Below are 25722 nucleotides of genomic sequence, written 5' to 3'. Positions count from 1 at the left end.
GCCTGCAATGCGGGAGAATTGGGTTCGATCCCTGGGTCGGGAAGATCTCCTGGAGATGGGAATGGCTACCCACTCTAGTTTTCTTGCCTGGAGAATTCCATGGACAGAGGATCCTTACAGGCTACAGTCCATGGGGTCGAGTAAGCAACTGACATTTTCACTTTTCCTCTTTGTCAGCCCCAGGCTTTTAGTAGAAGCTTGTTCAGGCTTCCCAAGCTGGGCTTCAGGAAATTGGGGTAGGGGGTTTCCTGTGAGTCCACAGTTAGTCCAGAGCATTAACAGGGGAGCAGCCACCTGATTTCAACGTAATGGGAGCAGTGGAGGTAACTGGAAGAGCCCCCAAGCGAAAGATGAGTCTTGAGGAGCCGAGGGCTGGAGGCAGAGACCCAGCCGCCTTCTTCCAGGGCCAACCTTGGGGAAATGGGATTTGACTTTTGTTATGAGAGCTCTGGGGCTTCCTCATACAACACAAATAAAAGCCATTCACTCATAACTCATGTTTGTGTTCCTGTGAGTACTTGCTCTGAGCAGAGGACATAACAAGCAAAGCCCTGGAGGTGTCAAAAAGCATGGGCTGTGGACGGTGGGGTTGAGAGGCAAGGACATTGTGGGGAGGGACCTCAGTGCGGCAGGTGGGGACTTGACATAAGGACAATGGGAAGGAGGAGCCCCCTGAAACGGGACTGTGGGAGGAAGCCCTAAGGCGGAGATATTGTGAGAGATGGGAAGATCCCCGAGACAGGGGGATGAGGGGAGACCAGGGAAAACCGGCCTATGGCAAGCGAGCCATGAATTAGGGGGATGGCCGGAGATAAGGGGTCCCTCCAGCCTGAGGCCACCTTCCTCCCCTCTTGGATCCCTGGAAGAAATGGAGCTGCTGGGTAGGAAGACAGACAATCAGAAACCTGGGTTATGTATCTGCTGTGTGACCTCAAGGAAGTCCTTGCCCTCTCTGGGCCTCAGATTGCCCACCTGTCTATGGGAGTATTCCTCAGCCTATACCCGATGAATAAAGTAGGCTCTCTGGCCTCCCTAGGGGAGGGCCAGGCTCACAACACTTGCCAGGACCAGGCTTTGCCCTGGGCACCACAGGCGGTGTCTGGCATCATGACCCCTGCCCTCTGACTGTCATCCCCTTCAGATTAAGGCACTCTTCCTCAGCACTGTCTTGTGCAGTGGGCGTGCACACACACTCACGCTCATGTGGACTCTCAGCATCCCAGACATTTGAGCTGGGAGGCAGGTAGGCCAAGGACCAGCCCCAGGCCTTCCTCTCACTGCCATCTCTGTTAGAAAGGCTGCCTCAAGGGAAGTGGTAGGGCTGCCCAACCAGAAGGGCTAAAATTCAAAAGACTGACAATAGCAAGTGTTTGCAAGGATGTGGAACAACGGAACTTTGATACATTGTGGCAATGCCAATGACACAAGAGCTTTGGAAAGGGCCTGGCTATTTCTGTGAAAGGTAAACACAGTCTATCCCCAATCAGCAATTCCATTTCTAGGCATGTACCCAGCAGAGATGCCCACATGTGTCATCAGAGGATGTTACTAGAATGTTCCTAGAGGGAAACAACAGATCCATCAACAGGAGAATGGATTGACAAATAGCATAATAGTCACACAGTGGAAAACCCTGCAATGAAAAAGTGTTGGCTACCTATACCTGAGACACCATGGATGACCCTCATGGACCTGATGTTGAGGATGAGGACCTGCAGCAGCACACCGTAGGATTTCATTCCACAGAGTCCAAGAACAGGCACAACCAAAAGACGGTAAGAGAAAGCAGATCAGTGGTTGCCTGTGGAGGGGCTGCTGACTGGGAAGGGGCAACGAAGGAACTTTCTGAGTAGACGTAAATGTTCTACAGCTCAATATGGATGGTGGCTACATGGATATAATTATTTAACTCATTGAGCTATGCCTTTGAGATCTGTGCAAGTCACCGTATGGAAGCTTATCTCAACAGGAGAAGAACATGGTGACTTAGAGCTTGGACATCCTAGGTTTGTCATCCAGATTTGTCCCCTCGCAGCTGTGTGACCTTGAGCAGGTTCCTTTCCCTCTCTGTGCCTTGGATTAACTGAACTAATAGAGGTAGAATGTTTAGAAGAGGGCAGAACACAGAGTGGGAGCTCAGTGAATTATATCATCATGGCCCCCCAGGGTCCTCTCCAATATGAGAGGATCCAGAGTCTGACCCCCTCTCCCGTGTTCTGATCCCAGGATCCCATCACCTAGCGAATTCACAGTGTTCTCACACTAATCCTTGTTGGGTCTAAAACTCCCTGATTTGATGACTTTGAGATTCCATGACTCCCACGTTCATGCCAGGCTAAACTTCTGGGCTTCTGTGAATCACCCAGTCATGGGTGCCAGCACAGGGAACGCTGTCCCGCCACACACCCTTACTCCCCCGCCACACACCCTTACTCCCCCTGCCCCTCAACAAAGCAAAGCACGACACACACGGCTTCTCTCTCCCCACTGATATATTTGATAATCGTCCAGAACCAGGGCCGGCATCAGCCAGGGGGCGACGGGGAGTAAAAAAGAGTCCAGGGAGGGGTCTGGGAGGCAGGGATGAGGAGGAGAGGAACAGACACACACAAAAGAGAGGGAGGGGAGAGAGGCAGGGGGCGGGGGCGGGGGCGGGGGCGGGGAGAGAAGCCAGCCAGGGGGCGGGGCGTGGGGGAGGGAGGCGGGAGATCACTTGAGGGGGCGGGGCCACGGGGAGAGAGGGCCCCTCCCCCCAGAATACAAAATGAGGGGCACTGGAGTGGGCGGTCCTGGGCTCGCAGGGGCAAGAAAGACGCGAGACGTGGTGGGGCTGAGGTCAGTAGTAGGTTTCCTTCTCCACCCAACCTGAAGAGACAAAGGAGGAAAGAGAGACGGGAGAGACGGGCACAGAGAGACGCACAAGCAGAGACAGAGAGACGACGACACACAAAGAAGCCCAAAGGGGCAGAGACACAGGGACAGACACAGAAAGGAGGAGGCCCGGAGAGAAGGGCAGAGGGAAGAGGTGCCAAGGGGATGGAGAGACAGCACGGAAGGGAGGAGGGGGGATGGGAGGGGCGGGAGGAGGGGGGATGGGAGGGGCGGGAGGAGGGGGATGGGAGGGGCGGGAGGAGGGGGGATGGGAGGGGCGGGAGGAGGGGGGATGGAGAGAGAGCGCGGAAGGGAGGAGGGGGCAGACAGTAAGGTTAGCATCGTCACCAGGCGGCGCTCTCCCGCCTCCCTCTCCAGCTGCCCGGCCCCATTCCCCCCAGCCTCCCACCTCTACCCTCGTTAGCCCCTCACCCCCGGGGTTCCTGCGCAGGATGAGTTTGCGGATTTCGTCGTAGACGAAGATGAGGAAACTGTAGGGGAAGGCACAGAACCACCAGCTGGGCCTGCGGAGAAGCGAGAGGAGGAGCGAGTCAGCGCCGGGCAACAGGGAGGAAAGGAAGGGCCACGCCCAGCGCACTGGCCCCTGATCCTTTGTGCCCAAGGTGACGGGGGGCCCTGGCCATGGCTCTGGGCCGGGGTCTACAGAGCCCCACCTCAGCCCCCCACCCATGACGGTGTTCCACTGCAAAGGCTCCTGGGAGGGCTCTGGAGCAGGTGGTACCTGGAGAGGGAAAGGCACTCACTTGAGAGGGTACATGCGAAGGGCCACGTCCATGCCTGGGCAGTAGGACAGGAAGGCCGCCAGGGCCGTCTCCTCAAACAAGCCAAAGATCAGGATCTTGTTCCTGCAGGCATAGTCAGGGCTGGACCCAGAGAAGCCCACCCAGCATCCCCACCCCATAGACACAGAGGCACACCCCCCCCCCCCCCCGGGCAGACGGAGAGAGACAGACAAGGAGACACACAGGGATGGAAACAGAAAGAGGCAGCAAGGCACAGACGGGTCCAAGGAGATGGCGACGGTGAAATATGAAGACAGAGACACACAGACAGGCTGGGGTATAAAAAGGTAAAACAGATCTGGAGAGGGACGCAGGAACGTCCCAGCAGCGCACACACACACACAGGCAGACGGAATTCAAGACAGATGTGACCACTGGAGAGAACATCGACTCAGAGGCAAAGCCAGAACAGACAGACGTGGGGTGGGACGGGAAGCAGCCACAGCGGCCGCGGTGCTCACTTCATGCCCTGCTGGAAGACAGAGTTCCTCCGGGTCTTGCAGATGATCAGGTCAGCCCACTGCACGACCACTATGCTCACGAAGAAAGCCGTGTGGCACGTGAACTCCACCACCTTCCTCTGCTCGTAGGTCTGCGAGGGTGATGATGCACGTGTCAGTCAGTGGTCAGTGTGGCCGCAGCCCTGGCCCCCACTCCTTGCCCACGTGCTCCTTGCGTGCAGGTAGATCCCCAGGGCAAAGCGGGGACTCTGTCTAGATGGGGTCCCCTGGGGGGACATGTCTGCCCTCTGTAGCTCAGAGCCCCTCGGGAAGAGTCAGGAAATGGACAAGGAAGGAGAGAGCACACTGGTGACCTTAGTTGTGGACCAGAGGAGCTGGGGGCCTCCTCGGGGGACACTGGCTGGGCTATGAAGGGAGGACAGAGACTGGGAAGGGGGTCACAAAGGCTTCCTGCCTGGCAGGGCAGAGAGCCTGGCCAGTGGACAGGACCACGATGGGTTGGGGCAGGAGCTCCAGGAGACCCCTTGTGTTTGAGGGAGGGTCTTGATGACCCCCCAGGGCAGTGGGGCCATCACAGGAAGCCACCCATGCATGGATAGGACAGCTCACCGTGGCCCAGGATGCTGTGGGCAGAGACCCCGCCTGGGAGGCCCACGGCCACGCTGTGAGACCCGGCCCTACGCACCCACTGCTGTCCGTAACTGTCCTCCAGGTCGTTAACCGTGCGGTCATCCCAGTTCAGCCGGATGCCCACCAGGTTGCCAGGCAAGAAGCCATTTTCTGCCAGGATCACGAAGTAGGAGAAGAAGCCACCGAGAGCCTGGATCATTCCTGGGGGAGGAGAGTAGGGAGATAAGGAAAGGCTCAGGTGGGGCGGGCAGCCAGCCCAGGGCACCTCTGGGGCCCCTTGAGACTCGGTCCTCTGCCTGAGCATCCTCCTGGCTGGGCTCCCAGAGGACGACCTGAGGGCGCCACCTGGTGGCGAGCACCTGAAATGGGCTCCCTGGAGCAGCAGACTTGGGGAGGGGGCTCTCCAGAGATGGAGAACCTGGAGTCCCTCCCACTTGACCCGGGCCACGTGGACATCAGGAAGTCCCTGAGGACCCCCATGCAGGAATGACTTTCCCAGGCCTCTGACCACCACCACCAGGCCTCTGCTGGGACACCTGTAAAGCTCTGCACCCTCCCCTCCAGCAGCAGAGGAGGAGGCAGGAAGGGGTGGGGCTCGCCCCTGGGGGTGGAGCAGTGGCGTGGTCCTCTTGGGGCCACTCAGTATCGGACAGGCACCCGGGGGAGGCCTTTCCTCCACCCTCCATCTCTAAGTCACTCCTTCCAAACGTGTGGAGTCTCACACCAAGGTCACAGGTGTGAGACCTGGCACCCAGGCCACAGAAGGGGAGCCCAGAACCAAGGTCAAGGTGACCTCTGGAACTGACTGAACTCCACTGTAACTGTTGCCAGCCCCACCCACACTGCGATCCTTCCTGGCCAGCTTCCTGACCCCATATTAGGTAAAAATGCCCACCCCGGTACTCACCTTCTAGCGCCCTAACCAGTCACCTAATGCCACCCTTCTAGCAGTTGTCTTCATCTTGAGGCTAAAAAACTGGCTACTAACCCATAAAAAGCATTGACTCTCCCCCACCCACCACGTTTGCTGTATCTTCATTATCTCTGCTCCTTGCTCTCAATACACTCACTCCTTTCTGAAATGCTCTGTGTCTGGAGATTCTTCTCCAGCCCACGTTTGGACTGCCATGACTAGACCTATGGCAGCATGTCCTGCTTTTCACTCCACTCATTCAACTCGAGGTTCCCGAGTGCCCAGGGTGGGCCAGGCGCTGGGCATTCAGCCGTAAGCCAGGCGGGGGCCCCAGGTCCTCACCGATCTGTCCATAGGCCATGCTGATGAGTCTCTCATTGACCAGCTTGTCAGTGCGTGGGTTCCTGGGCTGTCTCTTCATGATGTCACTCTCGGCAGCCTCGTACGCCAATGAGATGGCAGGGACCTGGGCAGGAGAAGCCGGTGAATCGGGGTAGTGGGGGGGTACCCTGCCCTTCTGGAGCCTGGGGGTGGCCGGGGCTCACCATGTCGGTGCCCAGGTCGATGCAGAGGATGGTGATGGTGCCCAGAGGCAGTGGGATGTTGGCCATGATGAACAGCAGGAAGGGTGTGATCTCTGGGATGTTGCTGGTCAGGGTGTATGCAATGGACTTCTTCAGGTTGTCGAAGATCAGGCGGCCTGTTGGCAGGGTGGGCTCAGACCTCAGCACCCACGCCAGGGCACCCTAGTCCCGCTGCTCCTTCCTACCCAGTCTAGGCGTCCTTCCTAATCCATCCCCTCACCACCTGTCTTTCCATTCAGACATCCAACCAGGTTGCCTCTGTTCAAACATTCTCAAAATACAACAACTTAGGAAGACTGCGTAGCAGTTTCTTTTCTTTTTTTTCCCCTTTTTTGGCCATGCTGCATGGCTTGCGGGATCTTAGTTGCCCTGACCAGCGATTGAACCCGTGCCTCCAGCAGCGAAAGTGCAGTCTTAACCAGTAGACCACCAGGGAGTTCCCAGTCTTTTTTGTTAAAGTTAAGCATCCCTGCCTTATTGACCCAGCAATCCTTATCATAGGTTTATAGGATGAGTGTTTATGTCCACCAAAATGCAAGCACGAGAATGTTGACCATTGCATCGAAAGTCAAAGTCACTCAGTTGTGTCCGACTCTTTGCCACCTCATGGACTATATATTTCATGGAATTTTCCAGGCAGAATACTGGACTGGATAGCCTCTCCCTTCTCCAGGAGATCTTCCCAACCCAGGGATCGAACCCAAGTCTCGTGCATTGCAGGAGGGCTCTTTACCAGCTGAGCCACAAGGGAAGCACAAGAATACTGGAGAGGGTAGCCTACCCCTTCTCCAGCGGATCTTCTCAACCCAGGAATCAAACCGGGGTCTCCTGCGTTGCAGATGGATTCTTTACCAACTTTATCTTTATCAGGGAAGCCCCACCATAGCATTATAATAGCCAAAAAAGAGGGACTTCCCTGGTTGCCTATTGGTTAAGACTCCCTGCTTTCACTGCAGGGGTGTAAGTTTGATCCCTAGTCACAGAACTAAGATTCCACAAGCCAAAGGGCACAGCAAAAAATAAATAAATAAATAAATAAGGGAATTGCCATACTTATTTTTTAAAAAGGCACAGACAGGCAGGCTGTTCTGCGGGAGGCGGCATAGATGGTATGATCCCCTTTGTGTAAAAAATAAGGCACCTGGCTGCTCACACCTGCTGTTGCCTGTCCCTGCAAGGTGTGGCTCTCTACAAACTACCAGGGTCTCACCCTAAGTACTTATGGGTGATGATTTAAGTCTACTTCAGCATAGCCCAGTGTGTGTACTGAGCCGGGCCCCCTGTTGTCATCTATCATAGCACCCTGCCGGTTTTCTTCTTAGCACTTGTCACCGTAAGTAATTACGTTTGGGTTTTTTATTTTGTTTATTTTTGTCTTGGCTGTGCTGCATGAAATGTGGGATCTTAGTTCTCCGACCAGGAATAGAACCCGGGCCTCCTGCATTGGAAGCATGGGGTCTTAACTACTGGACTTCCAGGCAAGTCCCTGTAATTACGTTTGTTATGTTAGAATTTGTTAACTTGGGGAAGGCCCCCCAGTTCCTGGAGGGCAGGGACCCTCCAGGGCTGCAGCAGGTACATGACGGGGACCCTTCAGGAGTCTGCTTTGCTCATTGCTGATTCTCCAGCCCCCGGCGTGATGCACAAGGTAGGAGCCCAAGAAATATCTGGGAGGCGTGAACTAGAGCATCCATGAGTGTGTGCCCTGCACATGCGTGGAAGATGTTTTGGGGGGGGCAGTGAGAAAGGGTTAACCATGTGTCCTCTGGGCCATAGGAGACAAGGGCTCAGGGCATTTAACCTGAGGCTGTAGGCTCAGCTCTACTGTTTGAATTCTGCCTTATCACGAGTTATTTTTTACACTGGGCGCATTTGAAATGTGAGAGAGAGACTGAAAGAAAATGCAACCATAGGGTGAACTGTGAATATTTCTGGATGGTGAGGTTGTGGGCGATGCCAATGTGCTTCTCAATGCTTTTCTGCATTTTCTATAATTATCATGAATTACTTGGATAATCAGAATAAAACTGAACATGAACAAGCCCCATCTGTGGCCACATCCAGCCCCTTCAGGAAGTGGTGCCCAGGGAACCCTGAGGTCTGGGCTCTTGGGTGCCCAGCTTCACCAGCCAGCGCCCCCACACAGCCGTGCCTCTGCCTGCAACTCCCTTCACTGGCATTTCTCTGTGAGAAAATTTCCAGTGGCCCTGGGGACTTGGCTCAGTGACTTCTGCCCACTCGGGGAAGCTTCCTTGGCCCCCGAATGCAGGCTGGGCCTCCTCAGGGCCCCTCTGCCTCCCTGAGGTTGTACTTCTGAGTATCTTTTAAATATTCCCACCTCTGCCTTACCCAACAGACTGGGTTCTCGCTGGGCAACACGGGGACCCTCAAGTGTATCAGCTCAGTCCTGCCCCCAGGGAGCCCCCAACATTGCGGGGGGAAGAAAATTGAAGAGGACAAGCTCAGGCTGTACTGGGGGCCTGGTGGGATTCCATGATATCCCCATCGTGTACCTGCTGCAGCCCTGGCTTACTCCCCTTGCCCTTCTCAGGCTTCACACAGGGACCCCAGTCTCCAGGGCCACTTGGGCCGACTCACTCACCCTCCTCCACACCCGTGACAATGGAGGCAAAGTTGTCGTCCAGAAGAATCATGTCAGCTGCTTGTTTGGAGACGTCAGAGCCGGCGATGCCCATGGCCACCCCGATGTCGGCCTTCTTCAGGGCGGGGGAGTCGTTCACACCGTCCCCGGTCACGGCCACGATGGCTCCCTGGAGGGGGAGAGGGTGAGCACAGCACCCGGAGGCCTGGCACCTACCCTCTTCTCATCATGGACCCCGGAGTCCTGGCCCCCATCTCCCTTCCCCTGAGGGACCCCAGCCCCAGCCCACCTGTCTCTGACAACCCTCCACAATGATGAGCTTCTGCTGGGGGGAGGTGCGGGCGAAGACGATCTCGGTGTGGTTCTGCAGGATCTCATCGATTTGCTCAGAGGTGAAGTCCTTAAGGTCAGTGCCGTGGATCACGCAGGCCTTGGCATCCCTGTGGAGAGCAGAGAGTGGTCAGGACATGCGCAGAGACCCACAGACAGAGGGGGGTGGACCAGGCTCTGAGAGAGGGACAAAGGGCTTTGCGGGGGTGGGGGTGGGGGGATCAGAGATGAGGGGAAATGGAGGGCAGGGGCTGCAGGACGGATGGAGGGCAGACCTCAGGAAGAACTTTGGGACCCTGGACTCAGAGGAACAGAGATATGCAGACAAGCAGGAAATGGAAACAGACACAGAGAAAGACATGAGGATGGGAAAGCTGAGGGAGTCAGAACAGAGATGAGAGAGACAATGACGTAAAGGACAGGCAGGAAGAGAGACTGATGGACACAGGAATGAGGGACATCATAGTATCCTCTCAGATGGGAATTACTAGCAGCCCATTTTAGAGTGGAGGAAACTGGGGCTCAGAGAGGCTAAATGACTCGCCCAAGGTCACACAGCTCACGTGTAGCCAAGCTGGGATGTGAGCCTCCCCTTGCCAGCATCACACAGCTGGAACACCAGGCTGCCCATCACTAAGACAGAAGAGGAACGGGGCCCAGATGCTGAGTCAACAGAGGAGACCCTGGAGGAAGGGGACCCACTGTCCCAGAGGGACCTGAGTCGGGCTGGGCGGGGCTCACCGGGGGTTGACCTGGCTGACAGGAATGTTGAGCCGGGCAGCGATGTCCTCCACAGTCTCATTGCCCTCGGAGATGATGCCCACGCCCTTGGCAATGGCCTTGGCCGTGATGGGGTGATCGCCGGTGACCATGATGACCTGCGGGCATTGTGCGCAAATGGTCCAGCCTCACCACTGGCCCCTGGAGCCCTGGCCCTGCCTCCCCCGCTGCCCCCCGGGCCACACCTTGATGCCTGCACTGCGGCACTTGCCCACCGCGTCGGGGACAGCTGCTCGGGGAGGGTCGATCATGGACATGAGGCCCACAAAGCAGAGGTTGTCGGTGGTGAAGTTCACATCGTCACAGTCGAAGGCAAAGCCCTTGGGGAACTGCTCCTCGGGCAGGTAGTAGTGGCAGAAACCTGATGCGGAGGAGAAAGGAAGAGGGGCTCCAGCCTCAGCTCCCCTGCCTCCTGCCCACGGCTCCCGTGGCAGCAGTCGCACTCCCCAGCTGGCCAGAGTCAGTCCACACTCATCTGAAAGATGGCTTCCCCTGTCGTCCATTCAGTCAGTCGCGGTGCATTCTGGGAGATCCTATCCTGAGCCGGGCTCCGGCAGCACCTCATCCCTCCTTACCCTCCGCCCCCGCCCGGGCTTGGCCCCACCCCTGGTGCCCACCAAGCACGCGCTCGCCCAGGCCGCCGAGCTCGAGGTAGGCGTTCTGGAAGGCCTCCTTCATCTCTTCATCCAGCGGCTGCTCCTTGCCGTGCAGCAGGATGGTGGAGCAGCGGTCCAGGATGCGCTCGGGGGCGCCCTTCATCACCAGCAGGTACCGGTTGTCATTGGGGTCCTCGGTCTCGTGGATGGAGAGCTGCGAATAGAGCGGAGGGTGGCCGTGCCTGAGCCTCCCAGGGACCTGGAGGCTACCTGCACCCAGCCGGGGGGAAGAGGACTCCCCGCCACCCCCTCGGGTGCCAGGATGCCACGGGGGCCAGGACGGACCTCAGCCGGGCTCGCCAGAGGGCACTGCCTGAATCTCTCTACCTGTTGTCATCTGTTTCTCAGACTCTCTCACAGAGATCTCTGCTCATCCCTGCCCGTTTCTGTCTCTTTGTCTGATGAATATTTTTCTCCTCTGTGTCTCTCTCACAGAAATCTCAAGGGTCCTGAGGATACGTGCATTTCTCTCTGCCTCGCCCGACGATCTCTCATCTCACATTAGACCCCATCACTGAATCTGTCCAGCTCACCTCTGAAGTACCCAGATTCTGACCTCTTCTCACCCCCGCTGCCTTCCCATTCAGCCACCAGCATCTCCCATATGAAATGTCACAGCAGCACCCCCACATCGAGTCCCTGTGTCTGTCCTCCCCTCCCCACTGTATTTTATTTTCTCCCCATGGTAGGCAGAAGGAGACTTTAAAATATGAGAGTCAGTGAAAAATGGTGCAGCCGCTTTGGAAAACAGCCTGGCCTTCCCCACAAAGCTTAAACATAGGGTTACGACGTAAGCCGGCAATCCCCGGGTATACACCCAAGAGGCGTGCAGACGATGTCCACACAGAAACTTGTAGGCGGATGTTCACAGCAGCATTATTCATAGTAGCCAAAGGGTGCAAATAACCCAAATGTCCGTTGACAGATGAATGGATCAACAAAATGTGATCTCGCTATACAACGCAAAGTCATTCAGCCGTAAAAAGGAATGGAGTACTGATATGTGCTACAACATGGAAGGGAAGGGAAGTGAGAGTCACTCAGCCGTGTCCAGCTCTGTGACCCCATGGACTCTACAGGCCATGGGATTCTCCAGGCCAGAATACTGGAGTGGGTAGCCGTTCCCTTCTCCAGGGGATCTTCCCAACCCAGGCATCAAAACCAGGTCTCCTGCATTGCAGGTGGATTCTTTACCATCTGAGCTGCCAGGGGAGCCCTGAGGAGCCTGGAAAACATGATGCTGAGTGAGAGAACTCAGACACTCAAAAACACGTATTGTAGGATTCTCTTTACATGAAGGGTCGAGAATAAGCAAGGGCATAGAGACAGGACGTAGATTAGTAGTTGCTTAGGGCTTGGGGAGACGGGGGAGGTAGGGGAATAAAGCCAGAGTGTGAGGGTGTGTTTTGAGATGCTGGAAATTCTCTAAAACTGACTGAGTAGATGCTAGCTATACTATGTTGTATAAACTATACTATATACTATGTGTGACTATACTAGAACTCTTGAATTACGTACTACGTGGGTGATCTATGATGGTGTATGAACTAGATCTCAATAAAGCAGTTTTTAAAAATGTGAGTCAGGTCCCGTCTCTACCCTGCTCCTTGGCTCATGCCGCCCCCTGCCAGGGTCACACCCAAGTTGTGTCCACACCCCATGAGGCCTGATGAGACCTGGCCCAGCACACACAGCCCTCATCTCCCACCATGCTTCCTGGCTCCACAACCCCTGACTATTGTTCAGACACCTCAACACATTCCTGCCTCAGGACCTTTGCACATACTATGCCCACTGCCCCCCAGATACCTGCAGGGCTTCCCCCCTCAGCACGGTGACTTCCTGACATTCCAGATTTCCTCCAGTCCTCATGCCTCTGTCATTGTCTGTCTCCTGGCACAGGAGCATAAGTTCCCCAAGCGGAGGAACTTCACTGTTTCACTCACTGCTGTTACGTCTTCCCAGCACCTAACATGCGCCTCCCAGACATATGGTGGCTGCTTAAAAATATATCTGCTGAATGAATGAATGAGATCGCTGGCTGGTTCCCACTCTGCTGCAGGAAATCTTTACTCCTCTGCCTCCCACTCCCACAGAGACCTCGCTGTCACTCCCATCTCTGTTCCTCTCTCCACTATCAGTCCCATTTTACAGATGGGGAAACTGAGGCTCTGGGAAAGTTAATAGTTTGTCCAAAGCAGGAGGGCAGTGGGGCAGAGCTGACTGCTTTTTGGGCATCACAGAGAAAGTGGAGACCCCTAGGGTACCTGGTATTTGTTAGTGGAGTTGAAGGGGATCTCGGCCACTTTCTTATTACGTTCACGCATCAGCTTCACGGAGCCAGAGGACAATTCGATGCACTTGAGCAGAGCAGATTCGGAAGCATCCCCAGCCACATCCCTCTGTAGGGCGGAGAGAGGGCTGTCAGAGCAGAGAAGCACGGGGTGGGCAGGAGTCAGGCTGAGGCCAGTGGGAGGTGGGACCCACCTTGAGCACGGGGACATTGTCCTGACCCCCCTTGAAAACAGCACGGTTGCAGAGTCCAGCGATGTGGGACAGGGCTACCCAGGTGTGCGAGCTCTTATCGAATGAAGTCCCTGAAAAAGCCACCAGTCAGGGCAAGGGTCACCTGGGGGGTGGGGCGGGGGCGGGGCGGGGCGGGGCGGGGCCCACCCTTCTGTCTGGGCTCCACCCTCACCTGACTGGTCCTCAGTGGTGTCGGCCTCGTGGATCTGGTTGTCGAACCACATGTGGGCGACTGTCATGCGGTTCTGGGTGAGAGTCCCTGTCTTGTCTGAGCAGATGGTGGACGTGGAGCCCAGGGTCTCCACAGCCTCTAGATTTTTCACAAGGCAGTTCTTCCGAGCCATGCGCTTGGCAGTCAGTGTCAGACACACCTGGGTCATGTGCAAGGACAGGGGAGTTACAGGTAGAGTCAGTGGCGGAGCTAGGCCGGCAACACGACTGTCCAACAACCTGACTGCTTAGCCCAAAGAGAATCCTGAGCAAAAAGAATCACCCAGAGACTCCACCCAAGGCACAGACTCATAGAAATGGGCTCAGATGCACCCCCCAAAATATACTAGAATGTTCACAGCAGCAACATAATAGTCCCAAACTGAAACAACCAAAATGTTCTCTAACAGCAGGAGAGAAAATTGGAGAAACAAAAGATGGGAATACTATACAGAGATGAAAAAGGAAAAGAGATCAGTGCCTACAATGTCGTGGGTGAAGCTCAAAAACAATGTTCAGCAAAGAAGAGCCAGAAACAAGAGTTGCTGCTGAATGATTCCACTGATGTGAAGTGAAAAACTACTGTCTGAAACCAGGCTATCCTAGGGCTAATCCTGGTGTTGCGGGGGAAGGGCTGAACAAGGTCTTGAGAGGGCCTCTAGGGAGCTCCGTCTGGGTGCAGCTGACCTAGGGTGTGTTCAACTGACTCCAGCTCATCAGGTTGTATGTTCACACGTGTGTACAGTGTAGGTCAATAAAAGGCCTTGACCTTGACCTTGACCTAGAGTAGCTTTGAGTATGCTAATATGGAAAAGTTTGCAGGATCTATTGATTCTAAAAGAATCAAGGAGCAGAACAGTATTCCTAGGATGGTCCCTTCTGTGTACGCTGAAAACAGTTACTACATGTGTGTGAATATGCCCCCCTCTGCTGGGAACAGTGCAGTGAGCCTGCTTCTGAAGGGAGATTGACGGCTAGGCTAGGCAGTGGGTGCAGACTGTTATTTTACTCTTTAACTATTTTAATGTATTCTTTTGATTTTTTACCATGAGGGTGTGCTTCTTAATTTTGTAAGTTAACTTCAAAAATGATGGGGTGGTTAGCTTGCGGGATCTTAGTTCCCCAATCAGGGATCAAACCCAGGCCCTTGGCAGTGAAAAAACGAAGTCCTAACCACTGGACAGCCAGGGAAATCCCTGTTGATCTGTTTTGTTCATGAGGCTCACTGAGTCCCAGGACCCTCCTTCTTCAATGTCTGGGAGGATTTGGCCCTTGATGTCTTGATTGCAATTCGGTCCCCCAAGTTGCAATCAAGATCATTGCCATTGGACTTCAGTGGTTAAGAATTCGCCTTCTAATGCAGGGGGCACAAGTTTGACTCCTGGTCCGGGCACTAAGATCCCACATGCTGTGCGGTGCAGCCAAAAAATAAACAAGTAAATAAAATACGAGCATTGCCTAAGGGTTCTGCGTGTGGCCACTAAGACCCAGTGCAGCCAAACAAAAAAACTTTTTAAAGGGAAAGATGTTTGCATCAGGCCGCCAGCCCCTCCTCCCTCAGACCCGGGGTCTGGGTCTTACGGTGACAGTGGCCAGCAGGCCCTCTGGGACATTGGCCACGATGATGCCGATGAGGAAGATGACAGCCTCGAGCCAGGTGTACCCAAGAATGAGGGACAGGATGAAGAAGGAGACGCCCAGGAACACGGCCACGCCGGTGATGAGCTGGATGAAGTGCTCGATCTCGATGGCGATGGGCGTCTTGCCCACCTCCAGCCCCGAAGCCAGAGTGGCGATGCGGCCCATGACGGTGCGGTCACCCGTGGCCACCACCACGCCCCGAGCCGTGCCTGTGTGGCCAGAGTGGACGGCGCTGAGGCTCAGCGAGGTGCAGAGGGACCCCGAGCCCCTACAGGTGCGTCTGTCTGTCTGGACCAGCCTGGTCCCACCCGGGTGCCCGCCCCACCCTGACCGTCTCACCTTCCACGCAGTTGGTGGAAAAGAAGGTGATGTTCCGGGTCTCCAGGGGGTTGTCGTGCGTGCAGTCGGGGGAGCGGGTCTGGGGCTCTGATTCGCCGGTCAGGGAAGAGTTGTCCACCTGGGGTGGGGCACAGGGGACAGAGCTCAACCCCAGGCCTGGGGTCAACTGGCATTTGCTCAGAGGAGATTTCAAGATTTTTGTTTGTTCATTTGTTTTGTTAATGAGGCAGAAATCTCATTAATTAAGGAAACCTGTGTCTGTGGAGGTCACAGCTAGAGGCCTAGAAGTCTGGGTGTCTGTCTGGAGGACAGAGGTTGGGCTCTTGAAGGTGGAGAGGGTACAACTTCTAGGCAAGGTCAAAGGTACTTGCAGGTCTGATGGAGGAGGAGGGGGCCTGGACTCCTGGGTCTGAGGGAGGAGGGGCTGGGGGTCTGGACTCCTGGGCTGCTCCAGGAAGGGCACAGCTGGGCCCCACGCGCACCTTGCAGCCGTGGGCTGAGATGATGCGCAGGTCGGCTGGGACTCGGTCTCCACCCTTGATCTCCACCAGGTCCCCAACCACCACTTCCTCAGCGTTCACCTGCATCTTCTCACCTTCCCGGATGACCAGGGCTTGCTGCGGGTGGGATGGAGAGGCGTCACCTCCCTGATGCTCTCTGCCTGAGATCACTGGGCACAGCCTCGGTAGCTGTCCACACCCCACCTGGCCCCTTCCTGGGCACCCCTCACCTGGGGAACCATGTTCTTGAAGGATTCCATGATCTTGGAGCTCTTGGCTTCCTGGTAGTAGGAGAAGCAGCCGGTGATGATGACCACAGCCGCCAGCACGATGCCCAGGTACAGCTGTGGGGAGACTCGAGGTCACAGCCCGCCCACAGCGACTCCCACCGGCCCTACCCTGAGATGTGTGCGTCTGGGGAGAGAGCTTTGAGTAAGTGGGCTTCTGCAATTGTACGTCTGACATCAGGTTGTATTTATTTGAGGGTCTATGTCTCTCTGGCTGTCCATGTTTGAGTCTCTCTTTCTTTCTCTTTTTAAAAAAATGTTTGTTCTATTTATTTATTGGCCCCGCCATACAGCTTATGGGATCTTAGTTCCCTGACCAGGGATCAAATCCAGACCCTGAGCAGTGAAAGCACGGAGTCCTAACCATTGGACCACCAGGGAATTCGCTTGAATCTCTCTTCCTGACCAAAAGTGTGTCTGAGCCCCTGCTCTGTCCCTCTCTCTATTTTGTGGGTCTTTCAGCCTATGTCAGAGAATCGGTGTGTATGCCGTTGTCCATGTGCCTGTCTGTCTGACTGAATGCCTGACTTCACATGTAGGAGACCGTGTTTGACTCTCTCTAGGTGGATCTCTGTCTCGTCTCCCTCTGCTGGTCTGCGTAGGTCTGAGACTCTGGGTCTGTTCACCTGTGCGGGTTTTAATTTCTGAGCATCCTGCCTGCGCTCGACTCTCACACCACTCTGTCCGCCACCAGGTTATGCCTGCCACTCTGTGTTTGGGTGCTTGCGTCTGTCTATCTATCAGTCCATGTCTGTGCCTGTGCCTGCGTGTCTGAACTAGGTGGCCACGCTTGAATCTACGTGTTAGTGTGACTGCCTGCACTGACTCTCTGCACTGGTGTGTGCGTGCGAATGTGTGGGTGCGTGCGTGCAAGGATCTCCGTGTAGTGAGAATACAGGTCTATGTTTGTGAGCATCGTGTCTGTTGAGACTGTGAGTGTGTGTGCCCCCTGTGCTGAGTGAACAGGACCTGATAAATCAGCGCATGGGTGTGCCTGGATCTCTACGTGAGCCCATTCACTGAGCTTCTTTTAGGCCAAGACCACCTGCTTGTGTCTACCCTCAAGGCCAGTGATGGCACAACACAGCTTTGGGATGGAGCCCCGGCTCATACTTCCTACTGTGTGACCTTGAACAAGCACCTTGGTCTGTTTTTTTGACTGTACCATGTGCCTTGCAGGATCTTAGTTCCCAACCGGGAATCGAACCCAGGCCCCCTGCAGTGGAAGCACCAAGCCCTAACCACTGGATCGCCAGGAAGTCCCATCCTTGTCCTTTCTGAGCCTGTTTTCCTCCTTGCACCTCTGGTTCTCTCACTGAGTGATTGTGAAAGTTAGATGGGAAGAAGTCGATGGCGGGGCTTTGAAAAGTCCAAGGGGAGAAGTGAGACACGCATGTCTCTATGCGGAGGAGCTCCTGGGTGGGCCGGGTGGAGGGCACTCACGTTGTCGCCAGAAGGGTCGTCCTCTGTGCCCGCCTGAATGCCGTAGGCCAGGAAGCAGAGGATGGCCCCGATCCACAGCAGGATCGAGAAGCCCCCGAAGAGCTGGCGGCAGAACTTGACCCACTCTGGTGTGGTTGGCGGTGGTGTGAGCGCGTTGGGCCCATCTCGGGCCAGGATCTCCTGGGCTTTGCTGTGGGTCAGACCCTGGGGGACACAGGACTCACGTAGGACCCTCCCGGAGAAACCCTGGCACCCCAACACTACACAGTACCCTCAGGCATTGAGGGGTCACGCCTCCCCCATCCCCACCCCGGGGACCCGTCCCTCCAGCCCAGCCGCACCTGCACACAGTCGGTGTTATATTTCCGGCAGACCTCTTCCACGGACATCTTGTGCTCTGTCTAAGGAACAGGAGTTTGGGGAACATCAGGTGAGCGTGGAGGCCCGGCGGTGGGGGGGTCATTGGGGGAGGGGCCTGCTCCGGGCGGGCGCAGAGGGTGGGACTCACCATAGCCACCTCCTTCTTGAGGTCGTCCAGGTCCCGGCGGTCTTTGGTGCCCTTGGCCTTCTTGGGCGAGCCCTTGTCATCTTTCTTGTCCTGCGAGGTGGCGACACGATAGCTGTCAGAACCACCAGACTGCGGGCGAGAAGGGGTTACAGGGGGGCACCGGCCAAGCGGCTGTGCAGCTGCGTCTCTGGACAGGGCCTGCTCTGGGGGCTCCGTCTGTCCCTGCCCTGCGGCCTGGGTGTCTCTCAGAACTCCCGAGGCTTGTCTCCTCCTATTGCTTCCAAGCACCCCACCCCCCACCCCCACCTCTGGCTCCTTGGATCTCTGTGCCAGCGAGTCTCATCTGGGTCTGTCTATGCCTCTGTCCCTCTCTCTGTCTCTAGGTCTCTCCCCTTCAGTCTCCATGTGTTCTTTTTCCCTCTGGGTGTCTCTTTCTGCCTCTTACTCCCTCTCCCTGGGCTTGCCCAAGCCCCCACCCCCCAGGTGTCTGTCGCCTGCTGTGTCTATTGGTCTGATCCGCTTGACCCGCCTCCCTGGGTCTCTGTTTGTCTTGACCCGCCTCCCCGGGTCTCTGTTTGTGCCGTCTTATTCCCTTTTGTCTCTGACTCCTGCTGCCTCTTTGCCTCTCCACCTCCCCATCTGCGGCTGTCTCCATCTCTCTGCAGTGCTTTCTCTGATCTCACTCTCTCTGTCTCTGCATCTTTACGCGTGTCTCTCTGAGACTTATGTCTCTCTCTGATCTCCGGCTCTTTATGTTTTCCGTCTCATACAATATCTGTCACCATCTCTTGAACTCTCTCCCTGAGTCTGGCTGAGTCAGTCTTTCTGTGTTCTCCCTGGGTTTCTATCTCGTTCTAAGTTGGTGTGTGGGGATCTTAGAATATCCCTGAGTGTCAGTATTTTCTGTCCATCCTCATCTCTCCTTCTTCCTGTCTTCATCTCTCAAGGCACCTGCTTTTCTGCAACGCTCGGTGCGTCTCTCTCTGTCTCGACTGTTCCAACCATCTTGTCTTGTCTGTGTCTCACTGTCTCGCTCTGCCATCTCCCTCTCTACCCCCGTATCTTTCACTCTCTCTCTCTCGTCCATCTTGGCATCTCTGTGCTTCCAGCTCCAGGCCTCCCCCATAGAACTCCCCCAGGTCTCTCCTTGTCTTTTATTCTTGGCTCTTTTCTTGGGTCTCTTCCCCCAACTCCGTGGATGTCTCTTTCAGAGGACCCAGTTGGGACAAATGCCCAGGAGGTCGCCTGTTGGGCCCAAGGATGGTGGCCTGGCTGGACGTGCAGTCAGTCCTGAGGGGCTTGACTGACAAGCTGAGGCCTAGCCTCTCTCCTGGGGGCTGGCGGGAGCCATGAATATGTTTGGACAGGGGTGGGCATGTTTAGGTCTCTGAAGGACAGACTAGCTGCTGGCTGGGATTCAGGGTGCAGAAGAGCAAGAGGCAGAAGTCCCCCAGGCCTGGTGTGAACTGGATATAGTGTGGGGGGAGTGACGGAAGTTCTAGTTTGGGGGCTTGGGCTCATGGGGAAGCCAGCGTCCTTGGAGGCTGGCAGGAGGGGTGGGGTGAGGCTGGGTGCTGATACAGGACCGCTGACAGATCTTACGGGCCCAGAGCCAAGCTGGGATCCCAGGCTCAGCGCAGCTCAGCGTTAATCCCCTCGTGACCTTGTAGAGGGTTGAGCTGCCTGCTGTCTGCCCCCAGACCCGGAGGCTGAGCCTGGGGGGGCTACTGTATATCCTAGAGGCCTGGGAGCCTGGGTTTCAGGGGGCAGGAGGGTGGCTTGGCCCTGGGCCAGCCCTGCAGCAGCGCTGCGTCTGACACGGAGCATGGAGATTCAGGCGGGCAGAGAGGACCCTCCTCTGCTCCCGCTTCAGGAGGGGTCTCAGCCTCCACAAGGGGCAGACCCAGGGACGGAGAGAGTGGAGATACAAGGTCATGGGCACAAGTCAGAGAAATGAGGGGCAGGCAAGAGAGGAGAGAGAGGGGCCTGGAGGGAGGTGGAGGGAAAACTAGCTGTCCACCCCTGAAGCCTTAGGGAATGCCAGGGAGCTGATGCTTGGGTCCCTGTGAGACCCAGGGGTAGAGTCCCAGACTCCTCCATCTGAGAGAGGAGAGGCTGGGGGTCTGGACTCCTGGGTCTGGGGGAGGAGGGGCTGGGGGTCTGGATCCTGGGTCTGGGGGAGGAAGGGCCGGGGGCCTGGACTCCTGGGTCTGAGGGAGGAGGGGCTGGGGTACCCCGGTCCCTGGCAGGCGAGCCTTGGCTCCTGGTTGCCCTTGCCATGACCAGACTCCCTTGGGGGCGGGCTTCCATCTGTTGGAGAGGGAGCTGAGGCTTTCCCAGTCAAGGCAGGAGGCCCAGATGGGCGCACTGCGGGGCGGGAGCACCTCGGAGGGTGGGGGACACACGTGTCTGGCCGCTGCAGCCGCCTCTGCAGCTCCTCGCCTTTATCCACACCAGCCGCCAGCCGAGCTCAGGTAGGCTCTGCCCCCTCGGCCCACCCCTCCCTCTCCCTTTCAAGGTGTCTGAGGCCTCATCTCCCCGTCTCTCAGTCGACCTCTCCTTGTGCCTCTGTCCCCTTTTCCTTTCATCCAGGCTGCCTCTGACTGTCTCTGGATGGGATATGTCTGTCCTTGGGTCTCCTCGTCTCAGCCTCAGTTTCTCTCTTTGTCTCTCCATGTCTCTCTATCTGTGTCTTGTCTGTATCTCTCTATCTTTCCATATCCTCCTGCCCGTGTCTGTCTCTTTCTTTGTCTCTATGTCTCTTTTTCTCTCTATGTCTCTCTATCTCTTTGTCTCTTTCAGAGCATCTCTCTCTGTGTCCGCCCATTTCTCTCTGTCTTTCCATGTCTCTGTCTCCCATGTCTAAAGCGCTCACTTCTCCTGTCCCAGGTCTTTTCCTAAGACCCGCCCCCAATTTCTTATCTAAGGCATTTAGCCTCAGTCCTCTCTTCCAATCTGCCCATGGCTTCCCTTCCATTTCCACTTACCTGGAAGCCATCACTGACTCCCACCTGCCCCTTCTCTCTCCCAGTCCTCTCCCCATCCAATTCTTCTTCCCCTCCCCCCTGGCCCACCCCCCATCCACCCATCTGCAGCCCCATCCCCCACCTCTGTCCCTGGACCCAACAGCCTTCCTCCGCCATCTTTCTCCCCATCCCCCTCATATTTGCTCTCCCATCCCAACCCCCTCTCTCTTCACCCACCCAGCCCAGCCCACCAGCCTCCTTCCCCCCACCCCCTCCCTGTGGCCCCGCCCCAGACACTCAGGGAGGGATCCAGGGCTGCAGCTGGGGGGTCAGGTGGTCAGCCAGGGAAAGAGGCGGCATCTGCTGGAGAAACTCACAGACAAGGACACACGGACACGGAGGAAAGGGCATAGCCGGGCATGCACAATACCCCCACAACACGCATTTGCACACATAGCCCTCAGCAAGGCACTCAGTCTCCCTGCTGTGGCTCTCCTGCTCCCCCCAGCCCCCACGTCTGCTCCCCCAGATTAGGAGGTAGACACACACGCTGCAGACCCAGGCTGCTCCGCACTGCGGAGCAACCCCATGAGGGCCTGGAAGGAGAAAGGGAGGTCACCGGGTGTGCATCTCATGGTCTGGACCTATGCCTGCCTGGCCACGGAAGCAGACGGGCTTCAACACCCCCAGACACAAACACCGGCGTTCAGACACACCCAGACACGGGTGCAGGCATTCAGACACGACCCGGGCCACACAATCGCAGGCGAACGGTGCTGCCAGGCCTGACAGAACCAGGACCGCACACACGCACACACACATCTTCGGCTGAGCAGGGAACCACACCAGGTCAGACAGAGAGGCCGAAGGCCGGTCCGTGCCCCGCGGACCCGGCACACAAAGGGCATGCCAACATGCGCCACAGACTCCCGCCGACCCAGGCGGCCCCGGGGCACACACTCAACCAGTGACACAACCACACAGACGGGCAGGGTCAGCTGGCTCCCAGGGTCCTGCACCCGGGTCTCGGAAAGCAGAGGTCCCAGAGTCCTCGTCCTCCGCTCTCCGCAGACACCCAATGTCACTGGACCCACAAGGTCACACACAGGCACACACACGCACACAGGCATCGCCTGGCTGGCCCGAGCACCTACCCCCATCTTGGCGGCTCCGGGGGACAGGGGCACGCGGGCGGGGCAGGGGCCGAGGCAGGGGGCCTCAGGGTGGGCTCAGGCGCGGGCTCGGGCTGGGGGCCTCTGCAGCGCCCGCGCCTCGGTCCGCGCGTGGGTCCGGCGGTCAGCCCTACCGCACAGAGTCTGCGGCGCCCGCCGCCTCCTCCGCCTCCTCATATGCCCGCGCCCGCGGGGGGGCCTGCGCCGGCCAATCAGGGGCGCCGCCGCCCTGATGGATGGCCCGCGGCCCCGCCCCCGGTACTGCAGCTGTTCTCCCCGCCCCTCAGCCTCCGCAAAGTGGCGGCTCGGCGGCGAAGGGGGAGCGCTGCGGGAAGCGGAGAACCCGGAGACGACCCCCGCAATGAGGGACCTGGAAACCCCCGCAGTGTGGGGTGTCGCCTCCAAGGAGGGGGCGCTGAGGGTGGGAGAGCCCCGGAATCCCCCCTCATTGTGTGCCACCAGAGGGAGGGGTGCGCTGTGGAAGGTGAACACGGGGCGCGAGGGGCGGGGGGGAAGCCCCTTAAGCCACTGCAGTAAGGCGCGAGGGCCAGAGCACCCTTCTCTGCAATGAGGCGGGGGGAGCCCTGGAGACTGTGGGGTGCTGTTCAGGAGGGGAGAGGGAGGGAACCCAAGAGGCGAGAAAGACACCCCCCCAATGAGCAGGGACGCTGCAGAGGGGGCAGGGCCCTGAGGCCTCTCACTGTGTGACCTCCCCCCACCCACTACGGCATGGCAGTTATCCAACGAGACACAACTGCACAGGTACACAGGAGACACATCACAGCCAGAGAATCCCACCAAGCATCGGACGCACACCCCACCACCCAGAGAGCAGAGATGCTGGGGACGCCCACCAACACCACAGTACACACCGCAAATTCACAACCACATTCCGTCACACACCAGCTTATCACCTCCCACACACCCCACAGGACCCCATCAAAACAGGCCCAGAGACTCACAAACACACAGCAAGGAAAACACACGGAACACACACACCGCACACCCCATCACACCACAACAGAATCACACAGGCATAAAATGCCATGCAGAGGAACACACACCCTTAAAACACCACCTCACAGACACACATGTCACATGCTCCGTCATAACTGGCCTTAAACCATCTCTCACAGGACCAGTAAACATTTCACCCATGGGCCCATGAACCAGTACACATTCACACTCAGCACCATCACACAGACACAGGCCTCACACTGCCCCAGACCCCACTTGAACCTTTGTGGGCTCTGCTGTGTAGTCACACAACATCACACACACTCCTCCCCAATGTATCTGGGCACACGCAAAGACCCTCCATGCTAAACTGCCAAAGTATTGCTAATTGTGAATGACAGACAAAGGGTGCACTCGGACTCATGCATGGCACAATAACTCACAGACACAGATCACGCAACACCATCCCACACACCTCACACACTACATTTATCATGTAATGCAGTGCTGTGTTATACACTTGTATTGTAGCTGCAAACACCCCCAAGGCCCACACCCCCACGCCGTGCACATCCCAGCTTGGTGTATATTGACACATACACACACAGATGCACAGCTGACACTCACACCCCAGGCCTGCCACAATACACACGACACCCCATCGGCCACCCACTGGAGCCTGAAGAGTTACAGCCTCCCACCCACACCTCTCTGCTCCATGAGGAACACTCCCAGACTCTGTGGGGATGGCAGAAAAGGCAGAGAGCAGGCAAGAGCCTGTCTCTGTAGCTTTTTCGGAATGTGGGTATCCTCCCACCTATGGAAGTTGAGATGTGGGAGACAGGCAAGGGGCATGAAAGTTAAGGACCAGGTCACTGATATGTATGAAAGGCTGAAGGCTGGAGTGAGACACACAAAAATGGGAGATTCAAAACCACAGAACCACAAGGACAGGGAGACTGGGCCAGAGAGTAAAAGAGGGCAGGCAGGTGGGCTCCTTCCTTCCTCCAGCACCCAGAGCCTCAGCCCAATCCTGTACTCTGACCCGTCCCCATCCTTCCCTGCTGTCCTTTGTTGCCATAGTAACAGGGAGGCAGCGAATGCAGCAAAGGAGGCTGGGCTTACAGATCTGGCCTGTCTCCATGGAGACTGGTGGGGAGGGGGGAGCCACATCTTCTAACCCTGGTAGTTGGCCCCTCTGCGGAACTCTGTCCCCTTCCAAGAGGAGGATGGGAGAGAAGGAGGCAGGCTCTGTCAACATACTATCTTTTTCCTCTCCACCTTATCCAGGGATGAGCCTGGACCGTGGCAGAGAGATTGGGGGGATGGAGAAGCCTGGGGGGTTTCAGGATCCCAGGAGATTCCTGGCCTTCTCTCCTGCTCACCAGCTGGGCTGGGGGAGACTGCACCCCAGACAGGCTCCTGTCCCCCCTCATGCACGCCCTCCTCAGTTTGGGGAGACTGATGACTGTGCATAGTGTTCCCAGCGTGAGGCTTTGCGGAAGTTGGGTGGGGGAGGAGGAAGATTTACGAAGGTCACAGGGATGGATGGGGACAAGGGAACTCGGCAAGAGAGATGGAAGGAGAGACTAAGCGGAGGAATGGACACATAGAGTTCAAAACCAGAGAGATGCAAATAGGAAAGGAAAAACAGAAAGACCGACAAAGACAGACAGACTGGCAAAGACAGAAATGAGGAAACAGATGGAGGAGACAGATCAACTGCATTACTTAGTGAAGATGACAGAGTCACGGGGACACAGAGAGCCAGGCAGACGTGTTTGGCAAACTGGGGAGACAGAGATAAGACTGACAAGACAGAGCAGAAATGAGGGTGGGGAGACTCAGAAGTGGGAGACCTGATGCTTGGCATTGGGACAGAGAACGGGAGAGACCACAGATGTCTGCAGCCAGATTCTATCACCTTGACGGACTGACATTCCCGCTCAAGGGCAGAGACATTGATTAGTCTCTAAGAGATGTGGAAACAAGAAACATCCCGAGACACAAGCTCGCCCCCACACCCGCCTCTTAAGGGCACACATGTGGCAAGTGTCTGAGACACGGAAGAGGCCAGGTTGAGACGGGGTGCTGCGTGACAGGCGGGGTCCCCCGGATGTGGCGTGCCCAAGCACTGCGAAGGCTGGCAGGTCCTGTCGGGGAGACAGGGCGATGCTGCGAGCCAGGCCGGTGCTGAACGGACAGCTCCCGAGCTCTGGGCCGCCTGCCCGAGGGGCGGGGCCCAGCCTCGCTCCTTTCCCTCGCTTGATCTCTAGCATTTCCACGGCTCGGGCCCCGTAACGTCTACATCTAGTTTTCCAAGGCTTCTTGTTTCTCACCTATCTCTGCTCCACTTCACTCTCTGCTTCTCTCAGCCCCAACAACCCCAAGTCTCTTAACCTGTTTTCTCTGTCTACCCCTCCTCTCTCCCATTCTGTCTCACCCTTCTCCCACCTTATTATGGCTTGTCTCCCTGTGTCTTCCTCTTTGGCCTATTTCCCCATCCCTCTCTGCTCCCCTCCGTGGTCTCTCCCCTTCGCTAC

The 25722-nt window shown here is 56.7% G+C and overlaps 1 protein-coding gene across 1 annotated transcript; it reads right to left on the bottom strand.

Annotated features, from left to right (window-relative positions):
- Positions 1-2764: 2764 nt before the first annotated feature.
- Positions 2765-25458, bottom strand: ATP1A3 (ATPase Na+/K+ transporting subunit alpha 3). The gene is made up of 25 exons (XM_069552418.1): positions 25208-25458; positions 22357-22592; positions 22205-22218; positions 18085-18174; positions 17918-17977; positions 17577-17780; positions 16077-16190; positions 15829-15963; positions 15347-15464; positions 14948-15216; positions 13329-13527; positions 13118-13227; positions 12898-13032; positions 10592-10784; positions 10160-10335; positions 9936-10072; positions 9154-9304; positions 8865-9033; positions 6224-6378; positions 6021-6144; positions 4821-4966; positions 4136-4266; positions 3636-3737; positions 3304-3395; positions 2765-2865 (listed from the first exon to the last, which is right to left on the bottom strand). Exons 1-25 carry the CDS (start codon positions 25456-25458, stop codon positions 2837-2839), a joined length of 3540 nt encoding a protein of 1179 aa, XP_069408519.1. The 3' UTR covers positions 2765-2836.
- Between the last annotated feature and the right edge of the window lie 264 nt (positions 25459-25722).

This window comes from Ovis canadensis, chromosome 14, assembly GCF_042477335.2.
Source record: "Ovis canadensis isolate MfBH-ARS-UI-01 breed Bighorn chromosome 14, ARS-UI_OviCan_v2, whole genome shotgun sequence".
In the NCBI taxonomy this organism is placed as follows: domain Eukaryota; kingdom Metazoa; phylum Chordata; class Mammalia; order Artiodactyla; family Bovidae; genus Ovis; species Ovis canadensis.
This window is presented reverse-complemented; position numbering and strand designations above follow the sequence as displayed.